At 40.5% G+C, this 19,469-nt stretch overlaps 1 protein-coding gene across 3 annotated transcripts in view; it reads left to right on the forward strand.

Moving 5' to 3' along the window:
- Window positions 1–18,651, forward strand: part of MTOR (mechanistic target of rapamycin kinase) — a 72,064-nt gene extending 53,413 nt beyond the window's left edge. For 2 of the 3 annotated variants that reach the window (XM_082295739.1, XM_082295741.1), the window contains 23 exons: window positions 293–424; window positions 4,067–4,182; window positions 5,452–5,569; window positions 6,338–6,544; window positions 7,051–7,151; window positions 7,488–7,584; window positions 8,200–8,298; window positions 8,893–9,015; window positions 9,641–9,823; window positions 10,413–10,547; window positions 10,836–11,010; window positions 11,235–11,370; window positions 12,046–12,193; window positions 12,867–12,989; window positions 13,399–13,481; window positions 14,456–14,528; window positions 15,029–15,103; window positions 15,593–15,728; window positions 16,036–16,101; window positions 16,244–16,324; window positions 16,610–16,690; window positions 17,116–17,221; window positions 17,705–18,651. In XM_082295739.1, coding sequence (XP_082151865.1) covers window positions 293–424; window positions 4,067–4,182; window positions 5,452–5,569; window positions 6,338–6,544; window positions 7,051–7,151; window positions 7,488–7,584; window positions 8,200–8,298; window positions 8,893–9,015; window positions 9,641–9,823; window positions 10,413–10,547; window positions 10,836–11,010; window positions 11,235–11,370; window positions 12,046–12,193; window positions 12,867–12,989; window positions 13,399–13,481; window positions 14,456–14,528; window positions 15,029–15,103; window positions 15,593–15,728; window positions 16,036–16,101; window positions 16,244–16,324; window positions 16,610–16,690; window positions 17,116–17,221; window positions 17,705–17,720 — 2,610 coding nt within the window. In that variant the 3' untranslated portion in view covers window positions 17,721–18,651. The remainder of the gene's footprint in view (window positions 1–292; window positions 425–4,066; window positions 4,183–5,451; window positions 5,570–6,337; window positions 6,545–7,050; window positions 7,152–7,487; window positions 7,585–8,199; window positions 8,299–8,892; window positions 9,016–9,640; window positions 9,824–10,412; window positions 10,548–10,835; window positions 11,011–11,234; window positions 11,371–12,045; window positions 12,194–12,866; window positions 12,990–13,398; window positions 13,482–14,455; window positions 14,529–15,028; window positions 15,104–15,592; window positions 15,729–16,035; window positions 16,102–16,243; window positions 16,325–16,609; window positions 16,691–17,115; window positions 17,222–17,704) is intronic. The other variant, XM_082295740.1, reaches the window with a different exon arrangement.
- The last annotated feature ends 818 nt before the right edge of the window (window positions 18,652–19,469 follow it).

Raw genomic sequence — 19,469 nt, forward strand, 5'->3', positions numbered from 1 at the left:
AACATTAGAGTTCTATTTTAACAGTCACCACAAAATTTATTGCCAAATACTTTTAAACAGAGACTTTACACTTTCTACTGGTTTCTGAAATGAGAATCTAATGCTCTGATCCAAAGGAAGACATAAGGTTTATCATGTGGTATTCTTATGAGTCCAGGGAGTCTGCTGTGTCTGTGTTGTATCTGGAGGGTCAGATGTACTTTTTTAGTGTTGGGCAATTCTGAAGCAATATGAGCTGGAGGTAACAATGGGCTTGTTTTAACCTGCTTTTTGTCTTTGCCACTTTCTCCAGGCTTTGGCCCATAAGACTCTTGTCCTGCTCTTGGGAGTAGATCCATCTCGACAGCTGGATCACCCACTGCCAACAGTCCATCCCCAAGTGACTTATGCGTACATGAAGCACATGTGGAAGAGCGCCCGTAAGGTACAGGAGAACACAGTGCTCTGTTTCACTGCTCAGGTTTTGTGAAATGCCATAGACAATAGCTCTTCATGTTCCCCACAGAACAAAGGCAAGGCTGGAGATTTTACTTTTGCTCCCCTAAAAGAGAGTAACTAATTCCTTTCCTTATTGTTATTCAGATTGTAAGCTGGTTTTTTCCTTTAAAACTCTGTAAGGCAGAGAAAACCTGGCCCTAATTTTATTTCATACATAGAAAGAGTATTTTTGCTAAACCAGTAGCTGGTACCCAAAGGATGTAGCCAAGATTAATGGTCAGTAGTAGCTCTTTTGTCCTGTGTAGATTTGGTACTTTATTTTTCATCCACTGTTCTGATTGCCAAGTCTCTACACTGTACCTGTGGTCAGGGTTACATGCTGAAAGAGGGAAGTAAAGGGGGGGTTATTACCAGTTTGAGAAGTGTCCTGAACAGTTTGCACTTAGTTGCTGAGCAGAACTGATTTTTACTAAAGAGATTATTGGAAATTTCTAACTGAAAGAACTGGAAAGTACAGGGGCTTCTGTCATGGGAACAATTTGGCTCCAGAGAGCCCAGGGTGAATGTTTTTGACATTGCAGCACAGGGAGAATTTACATAATCAAATCCAATAAGCTTCAGACTGGATAAGTTATCTTTTTTTTAATATATATTAAAGCCTCCATTTATCCTCATGTTCTGCCACATATTTTTTATTTTTTCTGCCTTTGGGATTGCCAGCACTGGAGCAGAGCCATTGCTGTGGGAACATTGCCATGACCTAACTATTCTTTATTTGAATTAAAAAGGCAAGAGGAGCTGTTGCTGAGGCCCGGTTCTGTTGGCTCTGTAAAACAGTGAAATTGCCTCTTACCTTCTTCAGTAAATGACCCCAGAAGTATGTGGGGTCTTTGCCTGCCTCTGTGAGGGAAACCGTGTTTTGCGGTGTTTGACTTGTAATCAAGAAATAGATGGACATGGTGCAGGACACTGATGCAGTTGTGGAAAGCAGAATGAGAGAAGGCACAAAGATTAAGGGGCTGGGAGAACATGTCTAAAATTAACTGATGCAAGAATAGGTGGAGTCCATGAAAATGGGGGAAAACTGATACCAAAATAGATAAATAATACATAGTTACACCTGGTGATGTGTGTAGTTTTATGTAACTCTGTGTGTTCACTTGATTTGGTATCCTAAGTAATAAGCTGCTGATGTAGGCTGGTATGGTGGGAAATGACCATTTTTTCTAGCTGAGCAGTTCAAGGTTCCTCTGTTGGCCTAAAATGTTTTCAGACTGCCATTTTGGCACTTGCCAAATCCAGCAGGAAAAAAGCTGGCATCTAGAAGGAAACCAACCACACAGCACTTGCAGAGCTCCACGACAGTCTTTTCTCAAACAACAGATAAAAATGGATAAGTAAACCCTATTACATTTCTTCTAACAAGGACCTTTGCCAGCAGCTGTGTTCTAAGCCATATCCCATAAAAAGGCTGCATAAAAACTTAGGAATTCAGTTGTTTTGGAAGACTTACTGCTTTCAGTCTTAAGTGCTCCATGTGTCAGTTTTTGGCGATCCGTTTTCAGTATTAATGGAAACTGAAGAACAGATTGTTGCGTGTATTTAGATATGAGAGGGGCACATAATAAAAAGATAACATTCTGCGCTGATACTGTTTGGCAATATATTTTCTCTATTTTTAATGGATGTCTAGCATCACTATTTATAAGATTGTTATCCCCCCCCCCCCCCCCCCCCGTCCCCATCCCTTCTATCTAGGTTACCAGCTGTGGAATACACCACATTAATGTTAAGAGTATGATCCTTTCTTTTTTTTCACCCTGGGCTAATACCCTTTTTCCTCACCACGGAGTTGTGCACACTGACATTTGAAAGGGATAGATGAGGCATTTGAGCACAGGTGGTTCGTATCTCTAACATAGCTCATTCCTATAGATTCGCAGAAGTAAATTAGGCTTCTAACAGCATATTCTGCAGTTCCTAACCTGAAATTACCTTGCAGATTGCAGGAGCTTTAGTCTTAGTTCTTTCCAGTGAAGTGTGCATACTTTTTTCTCAAATCTTTAATTTTGGGTTTTCCTACCCCAGAATTCTTTCCAAGGAATTTTAAAAATATTTTTTCCCTCAGAATTTGATAGTGCAAGTTGCTTTAGCACTACTGCCCTATGTATTCTGGCAAAGGAGCAATGCACATTTGTACTTCTTCAATAACCTTAGGAGAAATCTAGACTTCAATTTGTTGAAGCAACTCAAATGTTAATTGTTTCTGTGACCCAGCCCACTGCGGGGCTTGGCGCAGCATGATGCCAATCAATCCCAGCCCATCCCCTGGATCGAGGTTCCTGAAGAGGCAGACTCAGAGGGTGGGTCGATGGGCGGCTCAGAAGCCTAAGCCACACCCCCCCAGGCGGTGCCCGGGTACAAGCCACCTCCCCTGGTTTGGGAAAATTCTCGGTTACTCGGTTGTTCATTGGTTCTTTGTTATAACTCCCGCCTCTCGGTTTCCCCCAGTGGTTCTTGTTAAATTGTATCCTCCCCCTGGCTTGTAACTCATTGGTTGTTTTCCCCTTTCGCCACGGTTTTCAAGCTCTCTATAAAACCGAGGACAAGCCTCGGGAGAGCATCCCATCGCATTCCATCCCTTCCGAGCTTGTTCGGGTTGCGAAACTTCTAACAATAAACCTGTTAGGCGTCAGACCAGAACAGCCTCTCTCTTCCTTTGTCTCCGAGCTAACGTGAGCCGATATCATCGGCTTCTGCCGTGTCTCCCTCTGCAAAGATGCCAGCTAGCTAGCTCAGCCAGCAGCACTTTTCCTGATGCCGAAGTGGCTTCAGCGACACACAGAAGTAACGCAGCTGGACCCTCTCTGACCTGGGGCACACCAGAGCTCGTGCCACGAGCACAAGTACTGCATTAATTAACATCCCATGGTGTGTACTTCAAGCCTAGCCAAAGCCAGAAGGTTAGGAGGAAAGATCAGGAAGCTGCAGGTTTTCCTTCAGGCATTATTTTCTCTAATTGTCTTTTTTTTATTGTCTGGCCATAGCATATTATAGGTAGGCTTCTCTGGATTTGTGATCCTGTCTGTTTGGTATTGTCCTGGTCAGATACAGTTTCTAACCTATAAACATTCGATTGTTGGAATTGCCAGACTTAGTTCGTGCTCAGCTGCAAACGAGATACCTCTGTATCTGTACTAGAATCTCGCACTGCGTGGGCAGTAACAAAACATTTTCTGCTGTTGAAGTTTTCTCCCTGTACACGTGACCTTGTTGCTTTGGCAGAGTTGAGTTTTTGCACATCAGAGCATGGTGTTAACTTGTGTTATGGTCAGTCATACCTTTGACTATCTGTCTGTATGACAATGAAGGTGTGCCTGGCGTCAGAAGGATGCAATTATTTGTTCCTCAGTTTAGCCATTTCAGAGACGACAATCTCTAACCTCTTCATTTATTTGGACATATTCAAAGTGTAAAGTGACTTTAGAGGGGTGTCAATGGCTGAAAAGCTTTGAAAGAAAACCATAGATTTTTATTTCAGTGAAAACTCATTTCCTCATTGTCTTTCTCCCTTGAGAAGTTGTATTTAAGCCCTGTGGTCCTCACTGCCTCCATTATCCCTTTGCAGATCGACGCGTTCCAGCACATGCAGCATTTTGTGCAGACCATGCAGCAGCAGGCCCAGCATGCCATCGCCACCGAGGACCAGCAGCACAAGCAGGAGCTCCATAAGCTCATGGCACGGTCAGCACAGGGTCCTGGGGCACCCTTTAGCTCTAGACTGAAACCGAAGGCTTTCCTGAGGTGCAGGGTCCCTTTTCAGACGAAGCTCATGCTTTGATTAAAAAAACAGGGGATTTCTCATTTAGCTGCTTTGGTATTACGTTCTTATCTACCATGTAATGTTCAGTAGATGTTACTGGCACACATCAGCCTAAACAAGCTTGTATTTGTTGCTGGTTGCTAGTTGTATTTTTCCAGCACTGTGGCTCACTGGCAGAAGGCAGAGCACTCAGCATGGCTGTTTCTTTGCTTTTCAGGAGATGCAGTCACTAGGAAAGAAACACTTCCCACACACGTGGCACATCTGTATTAGGTACACAGGCTGCCAAGCAGAACAGCAGTGCTTTGGGCAGTAGGTGCTCAGCATGTGATGGTCTCTTATAATATTGTTGCATTAAAAACCCTTTCTCCATTTTTCTCTGTGGATCTGTAGGTGCCAGATCTGATTTTTTCCATTTAAATTAAAATTTGCATAGTGCTTTCTATTGAAGGTTTGCTTTTTTTGAAGGGAGGCATGCACTCAATTTGCTTTTATTGGGATGGGAACTTGGTAACACCATTGTCTTATTTTTTCAGAGACTATCATGGAAAACAAATTAGTGATGATTTGCATACAATCTTTGTCTTGCACAACGCTTTCTGGAAAACTCAAAGTACAGAAAAGACAGCCATGTAACTGTGGCATTTAAAGTCTGCTGAGGGAGCAAAGTATTAAGTTTTGCACAAACCGTGACAACCCCACCCTGCTGCAGTAAAAATACATTGTTTTTCCTTTCCTCTAGGAGGGAATGACTTAATGGGGTTCTGGCTGGGGGAAGAACAGTTCCTCTGTGTTGCCATTGTCTGTCTGTCAGTGTTCTCCCCAAAAGGCTCATTCATATGGTGCTCAGTGCAGCTCATCACCACGTGTGTATGCATTTTATCAGCAGAGACTGATGAAGTCTTTCGATGTTGCTGTTACATACTTCTTACATTTATTTTATAACTCTTATAGATGAGGAAAAAAGTTTGATCCCCACCTTTCCTCTTAAATTAAAGCTTCAACTAGTTAGTTCCACACTGAAGCAAGATGGAGATATTTTGAACCTTGCATCCAGCCTGCAGGAGAAGCTTCCTGACTGGATTCACCACATGGAATGTCTTTTAGATCCAGATAACAAGTTTGCCTTTTAGTCCAGAGGTTTTGTTTTCATTTTAGGTTTTGAATCAATAATCCCTTTGCTTAACCAGGTGTTTCCTGAAATTGGGTGAGTGGCAGCTGAACCTGCAAGGCATCAACGAGAGCACCATCCCCAAAGTCTTGCAATACTACAGTGCTGCAACGGAGCATGATCGCAACTGGTACAAGGTCATTACAGAAAAGTTGCCAGATAAATTTGATCAAATCCCATACTACAGGAAAGGAATATGTTAATTGGAAGATCTCCCATAACTGTCTGCCTTGTTACTGCCAGTAGGATTAAAAAAAAAACAAAACAGAACCAAAAAACGGAGAAAGTGGCCCGAGGCAACCATGAGATTCTTGTTTAGAATTTTTTCTGGTTGGTAAAACTAGGCCACAGTTCAGTTTCTGTTCTTGCTTTTGAGACTCTCTTCTGTCAGTTAGCAATGAAGGAGAAAGAAAATGGAGAAATTTAACTTGTTCTCAGTCAGTAAACTTGAACAAGGAAAGTAGCCCTGTTAATTCTCCAAAGAGCCCTTGATTTCAGGGTTGTGATATTTCAATTAATATTTGGTGCCAGATTTTCTCTGGGGCAGCCATCTCCTGCATTTTTTCCCATTACACATCCCCGAGTCCTAACATACTAATTTTCATTTTAGCCTTTGAAAAATTAAGGTATATGCAAACATAATTTAATTTTTGGTACCAAGCTCATTTGCTTTAATATTCAACAGGGAGTTCCTGGCCAAGAACTCAACATGATGTTATTTAAGATAATAAGACAGTTCAAATTACAAGCAATTAGAGAAATCAAAGCGTTGTGTTGTCGGCAGGGTATTACTTACTGCTGTTGTTTGCAGACACAGAAAGGTTGGATTGTATCTAACAGTTAGAAAGTGCATGTTGCAGAAAGGAGTCATCTTCCTTCTGACTTCTGTTCTCTCCTGTTGGCAGGCCTGGCATGCCTGGGCAGTGATGAACTTTGAAGCAGTGCTTCACTATAAACATCAAAACCAAGCCAGAGATGAGAAGAAGAAACTCCGTCACGCGAGCGGAGCCAGTGTCACCAGTGCTAACGCTGAGGGCAGCAACAGTGAGAGCGATGCAGAGAGCACTGAGAACAGCCCCATCCCATCCCCAGTGCAGAAGAAAGTCACTGAGGTAACCTCCTTCCTCCCTCTTCATGTTGAGAGATTGGTACTTACTGCTTAAACACAGGAAAATTTTATGGGCTAAATTAATGCAAATGATTATTAGCTGTGGCCTAAAGCAGAGGCTGAGGTGGCTGTCATAGGTGATACAGTGCATTAACAAGTTCTGCTACTTAAGCCCTTCACAGAAGACTGTGAGTAATCTCTTTCATTTACCAGTTATAGAAAGGTGGTTGTTTTTAGGCTGCTTTGCTGTCCATAGCTTTGCAAACAAACTGAAGTATAAAACCATTTCACAGCGTTTACCCTGCCAGGCTGAAAGACCTTTGTGTAGTCAAGCAAAACATTAAATTCTAGGAGCAACATGTCCTATGAAGAGTATGAGCAGACATCAGCTACAATGGGGATTACATCTATATTTCCACATATTTCTTCCTCTTTCCCCTTCTTGAGTTTAGGATTCATGTGGGCTGATGTGCTTGCATAGAACTAATGCAGCAATTTTCATTCCAAAAGGATTTATCCAAGACCCTCTTGATGTACACAGTCCCTGCTGTCCAGGGTTTCTTTCGATCCATCTCTCTGTCTCGAGGAAACAACCTACAAGACACTCTAAGGTACATAATAAAGCACATAGTAAATGAAATCCAGCTGACAAGAGCACATGGTTGCAGATTAGGTAGAACACATTTTTGCTATTTTTTGTTACAGTTGAGTTAAGCGAATGCTTCAGTCCAGGCTAATTTTTGTTAGATAGATTATCCCTGCTCTCTGAGGGTTCTCGGAAGAGAAGTTGCTTGTAAATGAGTTTTGGTTGGGGTGGGTTTTTTTTGTTGTTGTTTGTTTGGGGTTTTTTTGGTGGGTTGTTTTTTTTTGGTTGGTTGGTGGTTTTTGCTTTGTTTTGGTTGTGTGTTCATTTGTTTGTTCCTAACAAAAGTATTTCTCTTTTTTAGAGTCCTTACTCTGTGGTTTGACTATGGTCACTGGCCTGATGTGAATGAGGCTTTGGTAGAAGGAGTCAAGGCGATCCAAATAGACACTTGGCTGCAGGTAAATAACACAAAGAGAAATCCCAGTTCTGGGGCTAGTTTGGGGATTTGCTGCATGATATCCTTGATGATCCTTAGCTAAATGATCCTCTGTAGGTGAGTGCTGAGAGCAGTGTGCAGTACAGTCTGTTACTGATTTAATAAGCATCTTGAACACAAAAATGAGAAATCTTTCTGTATTTATATGCAGATTAGTACATATTAATGAGAATGAAAATTCTTAAATTAAAGATGATGTGGATTTAGTGATGATCAAGTATAAAATACCACTGTCCTGCTCTGATGTAGTTCACAATCTTTTTCAGGATTGCCTTGTAGAATGACTCTTGTAATTAAATTATAAATACTTTATTTCCTATTTAAGCATTATACTTCAAGATGCAGCTTTCCATAGTAGGATCCTGTAACAGTTTTGCACAGAACACTTGTGGTCTCACTGAGCTGTTGCACATTTCTGTTTGGAACCTTGTGTTACCCTCTGACCAACTCAAAAATGAGTGGCAGGCTTCCCTGTCCTCTTTAAAGGCTGTGAGGTCTCCAGGAGAGGGCAGAACATCTGGTGCAGTGAACACATGAGATGACAGGGGTGTTTATTTTCCTTATCCTTACTACTAAGGTTATCCCTCAGCTCATTGCCAGAATTGACACCCCTCGACCACTGGTAGGACGTCTCATTCATCAGCTGCTCACAGACATTGGTCGGTACCATCCCCAGGTAAGCATTAGCTTAGAGGAGGAATTTTCACAGGTGTCAGTTAAGGCCTTTCCTGTGTTCCGTTTCACCACATCCAGATGCCTGCACAGGAAGTCAGAGCAAGTGATGACAGTGAGGCTGAGAACAATTTCTGTTGCTGCTGCTGCTTTCACCTCAGCACTGTTCATATAAAAATGGAAAGAGGTGAATGAGCCATGCAGCCTGGGAAGAACTCTTTGTCTAATGTAATTTAATGTCTACTGGGTAGTGCAAATCACCTTAAATGTCTTCAAGTAACTACTAAGAGCCTACCTCACAGGTTTTATCTAAATTTCTTTCCACAGTGTGGAATATCACAAAATCCTAAAACCTGTTTTGCTCTTCTAGTTTGAAAGAGGCTCTCAATTTCATTCTGCTACTCAGTGGATTAAAGCCTTGAAAGCCTTTTGGATCAGAAGACTTCCAGTAGCAAATTCCTATCATCACTTTCCAGAAGCAAGCTTGCTTCCTCCTGTTTGTCCCTAAGGCTGCTGTTTATTGATGTTTTGCTAATTATTAAATTTATCTAGCTCTTCTGTGGGGTTCTAAAGTATTACTGGTTGCTGTCCCTTGCAGGCTTTGATCTATCCTTTGACTGTGGCTTCTAAATCTACGACCACTGCTCGGCACAATGCTGCAAATAAGATCTTGAAAAACATGTGTGAGCACAGCAACACTCTGGTGCAGCAGGCAATGATGGTGAGTGCTCAGTATAGCATTAAGTGGGTTATGTTGGACGGATGGATGTCAGTTATAATAACACAAAATGACTATTCATTGTTGATTCTGTTCAAGTACAATTAATTTGGGGTATTTGCAACTGATAGAAGTTACAGTATTAGTGTAATTTCCAGAGAATGCTTTATTTTAAAATAATTCTCACACTGAGAATTACTGAGTTTTCGTATTTCCTTATGAATAAATTTAGAGAAGAAATACATGAAAAGTGTTTGTTCCATAAAGAGGTGTTCCTGCTTAATGGAAAATAGAAACAAAACTTACTGAGCATAGCATGGAAAGAGTAATTTAATTAATTTGATAAAGATTTTTATGAATAAATGAAAAATAGTGCTTTCAGGCCAAGCTACACAAGCATATAGAAAATTTCAAAGGTAACAAATAAGGTGAGAAAAGCCTGGTCTGCAAGAAGCTTCTTGCAGGAAAAAAAAGTGCCATCACTGTGGTAGTTCTTGTGGCTCCCTCTGGCTGCTGGGAACAAATATTTCATAACATTAGAGAAGAAAGGAGTTTTGCATTTTTAAGTCAGGACACAGTCCCAGGGATTTCTTTAGGCGTTTAATCTTTTTTTTCTCTCCTAAAACAGGTGAGTGAAGAGCTAATCCGTGTGGCCATCCTATGGCACGAGATGTGGCATGAAGGGTTGGAAGAAGCATCTCGTCTCTATTTTGGAGAAAGAAATGTAAAGGGAATGTTTGAGGTGCTGGAACCACTTCATGCAATGATGGAACGTGGGCCTCAGACTTTAAAGGAGACATCCTTCAATCAGGTATCAGCAAACAGCCAAGAGGCTGTTCTTCAGGACAGCCACCTGCCCCAGCTGTGTTACAAGAACCTTTGCCGTTTAACACAAAAAGTGAATCCCTTGGGATTCATTATGTTAGTTGCAGAGTTCATTATTGACATTTATCTTCAGATCGGTGTCACTTTTGGTGACTATAAGGGGCCATGATGGTCCAGATTGCCCTGGAGTCTTGTATTGGCAGGGTGCCTGATAGGGACTGGAAAACGATGACTGCTCTGCAGTTAATTATTCTGCTTTGCTCACAGTAAGCACTAGCACAGATAACAGAGAATTAACTGAGCTTGTGAGCCTACTGTTAAAGGGTGATTCTAAGCATTTAGTTGCCTCCTATAATGAAGTCTACTTGCGAGCAATGTTGTTTGATAAATTCAATGCAGATCTTGGATCCAGGAATTTCTGGATCTTTAATTCTGATCTGCTATAAAAATGTGAGATCAAGTATTTGTAGTGCAATTTGAAAAGAGACTCTGATGCTCTTTGTAGGTGTTAAGTGGTCTCCACCTGTTACACCACAGTCTGTTAAAATTCTTTCTTCTGTTGTTTTCCTCCCTAGGCCTATGGCAGAGATCTTATGGAAGCTCAAGAATGGTGCAGGAAGTACATGAAATCAGGAAATGTCAAAGACCTAACTCAGGCTTGGGATCTTTATTATCATGTGTTCAGACGTATCTCAAAGCAGCTGCCTCAGGTGAGGAGGGAGATTCAGTTCTTCTGTGGGTCTTACAGTGCAAGTTGTCAATACCAACCTTCGGTTTATGGGTTTTCTGGTTATTCAAAACATACTAATTCAGTATTCTGGAAATAACTGCATAGGGTTTGCTGCAAATTTGGTGTTCGTGCAGCACTTCCTGTAAGTACCTGAAGTATTGGTTACTGCCTCAACTGTTTTAGGTCCCTTGACAGCATGAACTCTTCAGGTGCTTCTTTGAGATTGAACTGAAATTCTAAGGGGGTGTATTTCTTTTGGTTTTGGTAGCTCACTTCTTTGGAACTACAGTATGTGTCACCAAAACTCTTAATGTGCCGGGATCTGGAATTGGCAGTGCCAGGAACATATGATCCCAACCAGCCCATCATACGGATTCAGTCCATCGCACCCTCACTGCAAGTCATCACCTCCAAGCAGCGGCCCAGGAAGTTGACATTAATGGGTAAGAGAGAGCAGTTTTCACTTAGCTATGCCAGTATTTAAACTGTTGTTGCTCTCAGGTCAAACTACATATTTACCTGGTAAAACCTCTCCAACCTTTCCTTTCAGGTGAGGTTTTTCTTAGTCAGTCTGACTGCCACACTTTCCAGTTTTTGGGTGCATGTGTATTTACTCTTGTCCGTTTGTTCAATGAGAATAAACTTTTGTGCACTAATTCTTTTGCAGGAAGTAATGGGCATGAGTTTGTATTCCTTCTGAAAGGTCATGAAGACCTTCGCCAAGATGAAAGAGTGATGCAGCTTTTTGGGTTGGTCAACACTCTGCTAGCAAATGACCCAACTTCTCTTCGTAAAAACCTCAGGTGTGTGCTCTGGGTAATCACTGAAAGTGTTTGTGCATATGTGACTCCTTATGTGGGTGCAGCTTCACAAGTAAACCTTGGCAGAAGCAGTTGGTTTGTGAAGAAATGGCAAATCTTGGAACTAAGTTATTTGAAAAGAAAAACAGCATTCATAGAATTCAAACACAGAGGAAATGTATCTGAGGGGATTGTTTGTTTCATTTAATTGAAGTCCTATCTTGTAAATTGTTACGGTCTTTGAAGCAACGCCTATTTCAAGACGCCTTGAGCACTGCCTTAGGAGCCTGACAATGGGTTTTTGCCAAGGATTTTTTATTATAGTCACTAAATAGTTTGGTGAAGAGTCACTGAGTGCAATTCTGCAGAGCGTCTATCAAGCAAGAACACATCAAATATCGTGTGCAAATAACAGATCATCGTAGGTGACATAACAGGTACCTTCTGAAAGCAGCCTTTCAGTGAAAACCACATAAACTTTGAGCTTGTCTGTAGATTATCTGGCAACAATCTGTGCAAATGGATGTTTGAACTCTGTTTGAAAAGACAAGCAGAGCAACTATTCACAAGACAATTTGGACCAGAATCAGATTTAACAGTAGTTGTTTTAAGCATCTCAAAATCTAGTAATTCACAATAAACAACAATTCGAGCTGTGATTCTCCATTTTTCCTATAGCATCCAGAGATACGCTGTTATTCCACTGTCAACAAATTCAGGTTTAATTGGCTGGGTGCCCCACTGTGACACGCTGCACGCACTGATCCGAGACTACAGAGAGAAGAAAAAGATCCTGCTCAACATTGAGCATCGCATCATGCTGAGGGTAAGAGGCAAAGCTGGCAGAGGTTTTGGTACATTCTTTTAGGACACCAGCGTCTTAATGAAGGAAAATGGTGCAAGGCTTCTTCCTCTGTCTCTTTTCTGATTGTTAAAATAAATAAAAAATATTAGATAAGAGTTATAGCTTGCCATATGTTTATTTGTTTTTCCTTTCCAGTTGTAGCAGTGACCATGAGTTGTTGCCATCTGGTGACTGATATGTGTTTGGAATTTTGCATGATTGATGTGCCTCGTACAAGGCGCCATGCTGCTGGCATTGCAAACATTGTGTCTAAGCAGCAGGGCCAAAATTAGACAGACGGGAGAAACTGAACACTACTAGAAAATTTGGAATTCCATGCCAAAAAGGAAAGTGTTTTCCAGCCCAGAAGACTTAGTTGGATAATGGTTCTTGAAAAATACTTGCAGTTTTCTGGTTAAATAGGGCTGTGGGCTACTGACTTTGTGGATACTAAATCATTTGCTATCCCATTTAAAAAGAATTCTTCACTGTTGTGTGATCATCTCACTGTGTTCAAAACATGCTAGTCAGTCTACAAATAATTGAAGTATAAACTTGATATGAAATTAATTATGATTGCTGTGTTTCTCACAGTACAACCAGAGGCTACTGGAGGTGGCTTTTTAATTTGCTGAATGTCACTTCTGAATTACAGATGGCTCCAGACTATGACCACCTGACTCTGATGCAGAAAGTAGAAGTATTTGAACATGCTGTCAATAACACAGCTGGGGATGACCTTGCCAAGCTGCTGTGGTTGAAAAGTCCAAGCTCGGAGGTGAGTTCAACACAAGTACTGGCAAATATTAGTGTGTGTAATTATCATCTCTGCAGAATGAGTGAGAGATGGAGTTTATTCATCCTAAACCCCAGCCAAATCACTGCAGAACACGTATCCACACATGTATCCCCACACGAGGGGCCTTACAAGGCTCAGGACACAGGTGAAGTGCAAAGCACAAGACTGGAGCTGTCAGTCTCCATATACTCTGCAGGGGAGAGAAAAGCAGAAGCCCCAAAATATATTCTCTGAATGACTTGGACATCTAATTCAAGGGCACTACTGAACCTAAGCATATCACAGTTCTGCTTTGTGCGAAATGCAAATGGTTAATGTATAAATTAAAATATAAACTGAAATATGCAACATGCCTGCCTGGCTTTTTCTATTTTGTCTCCACTTGTAGGTATGGTTTGACAGAAGAACAAATTACACCCGTTCACTGGCTGTGATGTCAATGGTTGGGTACATTTTGGGCCTTGGGGACAGGTACGTAAAGCTATAAAGGTTTCTTTTATTTAAAAGCACAGACTGTGAAGGTCTATCAGTTCATTCCTTGGATCTGATCTTGTGATAACATTTTCCATTGTGGTTACTGCTGTGTTGTAGTGATACCGTCTTTCAGGTCCTAATTGTGCTGCTGTTATTCTCAGCACTGCAGGTATGAGATGCAGTTTGTGTATCTTGAGTACAAATAAGGCTTTCTTTCTTTTTGAAATGAATACAGATGGAACTACATCAACGACCACAAGTTCTAATTTTGCCCTTTTACAGAATGGGAAATCTTTCTCCATCCATTTTATTAACAATATAACTTCTAAAATACTTTTGAAGACAATGTATATTAGATTTAAAATTTGTAATGCAAAAACAGCTGAACCCTTAAATGTTTTAGTAACAAGAGCTCTTATTTCTGAACTTAAAAGTCTCTAACATGAAATTATAAATCTTTGAAAATAGAATTAAAACAAAATTGGAAGATGCAAGCATGAATACAGCACTGTAGTTTTGCTTTTGGCTAGTCTGGATTGATTTTCTTCTCTGTTGGTGGTAAAACAATTTGTGCTACCTCAAGTGTAGCAAAATGCATTACATTTTTCTATACTGAAAAAAATGAAAAAGCATAAAACAAGCAGAAATATTTATCCTAACTGAAAAACATTCATAAGCATTTGTATCCAGGAAATATACTGATCGTTCTGGTCCAGGAGGTTATTTATATTCCAAGGTGAGAAGATCTCTAACTCCTGAGAGGTAATTACAAAAGTAATGTGACAGATGTACTGTCAGGAAGGTTTCCTGTTCATCCTGAGACTGAAGAACTTGAACAAGCAAGCTATCACTGGCTGTCTTGTTCATGAAGATAAATATCTTTTCAGACTGGAGCTGTTGTGATTTACTTTGGGTTTTTGTAATGGTCTTGTCACCCATGGTCTGTTTTTTCTCCTACTCCTTCACTAAAGACACCCTTCCAATCTGATGTTAGACAGACTGAGTGGAAAGATCCTGCATATCGACTTTGGGGACTGTTTTGAGGTAAGTCTTTGTATTTCGACATGACATTTTTGGTAATATTTCACATTTTCCAGTGGAACAGAAATTAATCTATAAGCCAGGACAAACTGACCTTGGAGTCTGATCCTGGGCAAACCCTTTGGCTCTCTTTTTAGCTTCCCTTTACCTACAGGCAAGATGAAAATAATAGACACTTCATCTCAGAGGCATGTCTTGGTGATTAGCTGACTACTGGAACAAGCAAGAAGTGCTAACATCACTTCCATGAAATTTCTTGGAGCTATTTAAGCTGCTGATAGGCAGTCTGTGTTGCTGGGCACATGCTTGAGTTTTACCTTTCTTAGCAAGTTAATCATCTGGCTTCTCCCAGTAATTTGTGAAAAATGAGGAACAAAGTTGTGACTTTATTTCCTATTTGGAATAAAATCTTCAGGACTGTAGCAAAAAGATCCCAGTACTTAATAACTTTTAAAGAGTAGGTTACCTATTAATTTACTTGTTCTCCATCATCATGTGTTTAGGTTGCAATGACAAGAGAAAAGTTTCCTGAGAAGATTCCATTTAGATTAACAAGGATGCTGACAAATGCTATGGAGGTAAGCATCCCCTCTTTGATTTGGAGGGGACTGTTCCTAAGAAAAATGGCAACCATTTCTCAGTTTTTCCTGTATTTTTTGTTGTGGCTAAACTTTACCACTCCTTAAGAACCAGAGGTGTTAATATTTCAGCTTAATTTTCTGTGAGTTAAAATATCTCCTGTGATATTTGCAATACATTACAGTGGAAAGCAACCTTTTAGTTAGAAAATAAACTACCCAGAATTTCCTCCTATTTCTTAGGCCTTCCTTAGTTTCCCCATTTCAAATAGCTGTTTATATCAGGCAGACACAGTCAGTTGCATGGTACTTCACAAAGATCATCTTCATGGAGAAAAGAGCTTCTTAGTTTGTAATTAATGTCTGTCTCGTTCTCTTAACAAAGCATAGTGAATTCCAGTTCAAAACCACTTCCTGCTCCCTGAGTGTTGTGGTTGGAGTTGCAGAGTGAACAAAGCAGTGGTTGATTCACTTCTTTTTCTTCCAAAGGTGACAGGCCTTGATGGGAATTACAGAATCACCTGTCACACGGTGATGGAAGTGCTGCGTGAACACAAGGACAGTGTCATGGCTGTGCTGGAAGCCTTTGTGTACGATCCCTTATTGAATTGGAGATTGATGGACAGTAAGTGATTCTGATAAAATAGTCACAGCAAGAGAGTATTTATACAAGAAATCCAGAAGCCTGAAATCCATTGTGTTTTCTAACAATCTGATCAAGCTGTTAGTTTGCATGTGGTATTTCTGTGTGCACACAATTTTAGGGATTTTAATACGAAATTACAGCAGTGATCAGGAGATTGAAATTATTTTCAGGTGACATCAGATCTGGAGAAGGAGAAAGGCAGCCAAATCTGTATTGTTTGTGGACAAATTTGCTCTGAAACACTGAAACTCTAGTTCATGCTTTCCAATTCCTTGTTTTCTTGCAGCAAATACAAAGGGCAATAAGCGCTCGCGAACAAGAACAGACTCCTACTCAGCCAGTCAGTCAGTAGGTGAGTAGAAAAGATGGTAGACGTCACAAATACGCTTTTCAAATGAGCTGATTAACAGTCTTGCTAATGTTTCCAGAAGAATATTTCAGCTGCTTTTCAGCTTCACATTGATGCTTCTGTGTTTTTGTGTTTTTTTCAATAGAAATGTTGGACAGTGTGGAATTGGGTGAGACAGCCCATAAAAAAACTGGGACCACAGTGCCTGAATCCATCCATTCCTTCAGTAAGTTTCATTGTTGTTTCTATGTTGATCCAGAAACTTAGATCAGAAAATTTCATCATGATCCAAATGCAATTATATGAGATGGGACAGATAGAGTCTCTTGTCAGCATAAATGAGGAATATAATTACTGAGTTCTCAACTCCAACAAAAACGGTTGTATCTATAGAAAATGCATCTGGGTTTGCTCTCAAAATGGTATTTGGAAAGGGCACATCTAACCGCAGAATAAATGCTTTTGTTGTTCAAATGAAGTCCTAATTCTGTGTCCTATCTCTGTCTTTTAGTAGGAGATGGTCTGGTGAAGCCAGAAGCTCTAAATAAGAAGGCAATTCAGATCATCAACAGGGTTCGAGATAAGCTCACTGGTGAGCATGTAGTTATGTTTATATAAAAGAAACATAAAATCTGATGGATCAGCACTATCCTTAGTGTTTGTATTTTGTGTTAATCCTTGAATTTAACATATTCTGATTAAGTGGACGAGGCCATTTTCCTGGTTTTATCCAAAACCTAAGTACTGTGCCTGCATTTAGATACAAATAAGTGTGATTTGAAAAGTACAGAGGTGTTTGTAACTACAAAGACTTAATATATTGCATGTCTTAGCTTGTTAGTGGAAGTTGAATTTCTGCTGTCCTGGCTTCATAGTTCGCAGCATTTAGTTGCAAACTTTTACACTTTTAAATGTTATAAGAAACTACTCCCGATCTGCCAGATAATGTACTTGAAGGGATTAGGACCAGGATTTGTAATTCCTTTCATGGTTTTTTTTCATCCTTTAATTTCCAAGGTCGAGACTTCTCTCATGATGAAACTCTTGATGTACCCACACAAGTAGAACTGCTCATTAAACAAGCAACTTCTCATGAGAACCTGTGCCAGTGCTACATTGGATGGTGAGTTTGTCACTCAGCTAACCTGGCAAAACTCTTCTGGAATAGTCTGAGCAAGGAACTACTAAAGAGAACCTCACTTGTGTAGTTAGTTATTTATAGGAACCTTACCACATACTGCATCTGCTCTGGTAGATTTTGGAAGCCCATGGCAATGCCATAGACAGTCCTCTAGGAAAGTTGCTGTTATAAGTAGTGACAGGGATTTTACATTTTAAGTGTTTGAAATAAGGAATGTGATGGTCAGTTACACTGAAGAACCAAACAAAGATGATTCAGTGTCATTTTGAGAGTTAGGTAACTTAGAACTATGCTTAATGAAGTAGATCTCTTTCCTGTTAATGTTTAAAAATGACAAAGATCACCTGGCAACTTTTCCTGTGCTAAAATGGTGCCTAGTCTGTATGGAATCTCACTCCTTCTCAGTGTTGCCTTTGTGAAACTACATGCAAGTCAACATTAATACAATATCTTTATTTTCTTTAGGTGTCCTTTCTGGTAACAGAAGATTCCAGAGTACGCACAGCCTTTTATTCTGGAGGCTTTTTCACTCCAAACTTGCTCTTCTACAAACAGAAACTGAACGTTGGACTGAAATACAGCCTTTGTCAAATATTTTTAAATGTAAATGAAGAGAGTTATTGTATATTAAAAGTTGGTGTAAGCCAATGTATAGCTGCTGTTGGAAAAACAAGCTGTCTGAAACACAACACTTGATTTGGGTTTCCAGGACAGTGAAGACTGATTGTACCACAGATGTCTATGGTTCTACTTGGTCTTTGGGGAACTGGAGATCCATTGAAAATAACTATACGGGTTTTCACTTACTTTGCAATGTAACTAAATAACTTGCAGATTAATTATTGCCCTGGTCATTCCTGTTGATGTGGGTGCAGTAAGCTCAATGCGCTTGTGCAGGAGGCTTCATTTAGGTTTGGGGGGAGCTGCATAACTGGAAAGAAAGAGAAGTAGAATTTTACCATTGTTTCCTCCTGTACTTTGTTTTCAAACTTGATTCTTGCCTCAAAATTGGAAATTGTCTGTCTGCTCATTACACTAGTTCAGGATTTGCATTTCTGACTAGATCAGGGTTTTGACCACATCCAAGATTTGAAAACCTTGAGCTGAGCAAAGTCAGGTTGCCTCTGTGCCACCGATCACTGCAAACTGGATGTAGAGTACAAATAAATACCACTTGGGAGCTTCCTGCAGTGTCTGGGTTAAAAAGCAGTGTTGGGAAATAACTAGGGAAGGTTAGGGTTTGGCACAGGAGGCAGATGGGGGGTAGAACTGGTTGTAACTTGAAACAGAAAATAATGGTTATTAAACATGAGGTTGAAGATAAAGTTATGATTTATGAATGAAAAATGTTAAAAACAATGCACAAAATACAACAGAGTAGCCATGTTTAGATGCCATGTTGTATTTGAATATTTTTGTGCCAATAAATTACATCAAAATGTAAACAGTTTGGCTGTGTTCCTGTTTATTCCTAAGTCTTTATTAGGCAGGGACAGGGAAGCAGATTTTTTTTTTTTTTTTTTTTTTTTTTTTTTTTTTTTTTTTTTTTTTTTGAGGTTCCTGTTGCTATTGACTTGTCTTTTTGATCAGTTCAGGTTGTTGGCTTTATTTCCCTTCTGGTAAGAGCTGAATGAAGTCTGTCAGTTGTATAAAAAGACTGTGACCATACAACCTCTAAATTTTTGTTCCTAGTAGATGTGATGTCATCTCTGTGATAAGAACATCAGCGTCTTTGGGCTCAGGGTCACAGCCACAGTTCCAGGCACAGCATGGAGTGTCAAACAGGGTTCCCTGGGCTTCCCCAGCTGCTTGTGCAAGCGCTGCACTCCAAAACTGGGAAATAGGGAGGTGGCAGTCACAAATTTGCGTATTTGCCCTAGCCCTTCTCTAGGCACTGGTGTGGCCATCAAGGAGACTGGGCACCACAATATAAGGAAGATTATTAAGCTGCTAGAGAGTGTCCAAAGGAGGAACATGAAGATGCTGAAGAGCCTGGAGGGGAAGAGGAGCCGCCGCTTACTTTGGTCTGTTCAGCCTGGAGGAGACTGAGGGGAAACTGACCGAAGTCTACAACTTCCCCTCGAGGGGAAGAGGAGAGACAGGCACTGATCTTTGCTCTGTGGTGACCAGGGACAGGACTCCAGGAAATGGCTGGGATTGTGTCAGGGGAGTTTTAGGTTGGGTATCAGGAAAAGGTTCTTTAGCCAGAGGGTGGTCAGGCACTGAACCG

The sequence above is a fragment of the Coloeus monedula genome (genome assembly GCF_965178545.1).
Source record: "Coloeus monedula genome assembly, chromosome: 22".
NCBI lineage: Eukaryota > Metazoa > Chordata > Aves > Passeriformes > Corvidae > Coloeus > Coloeus monedula.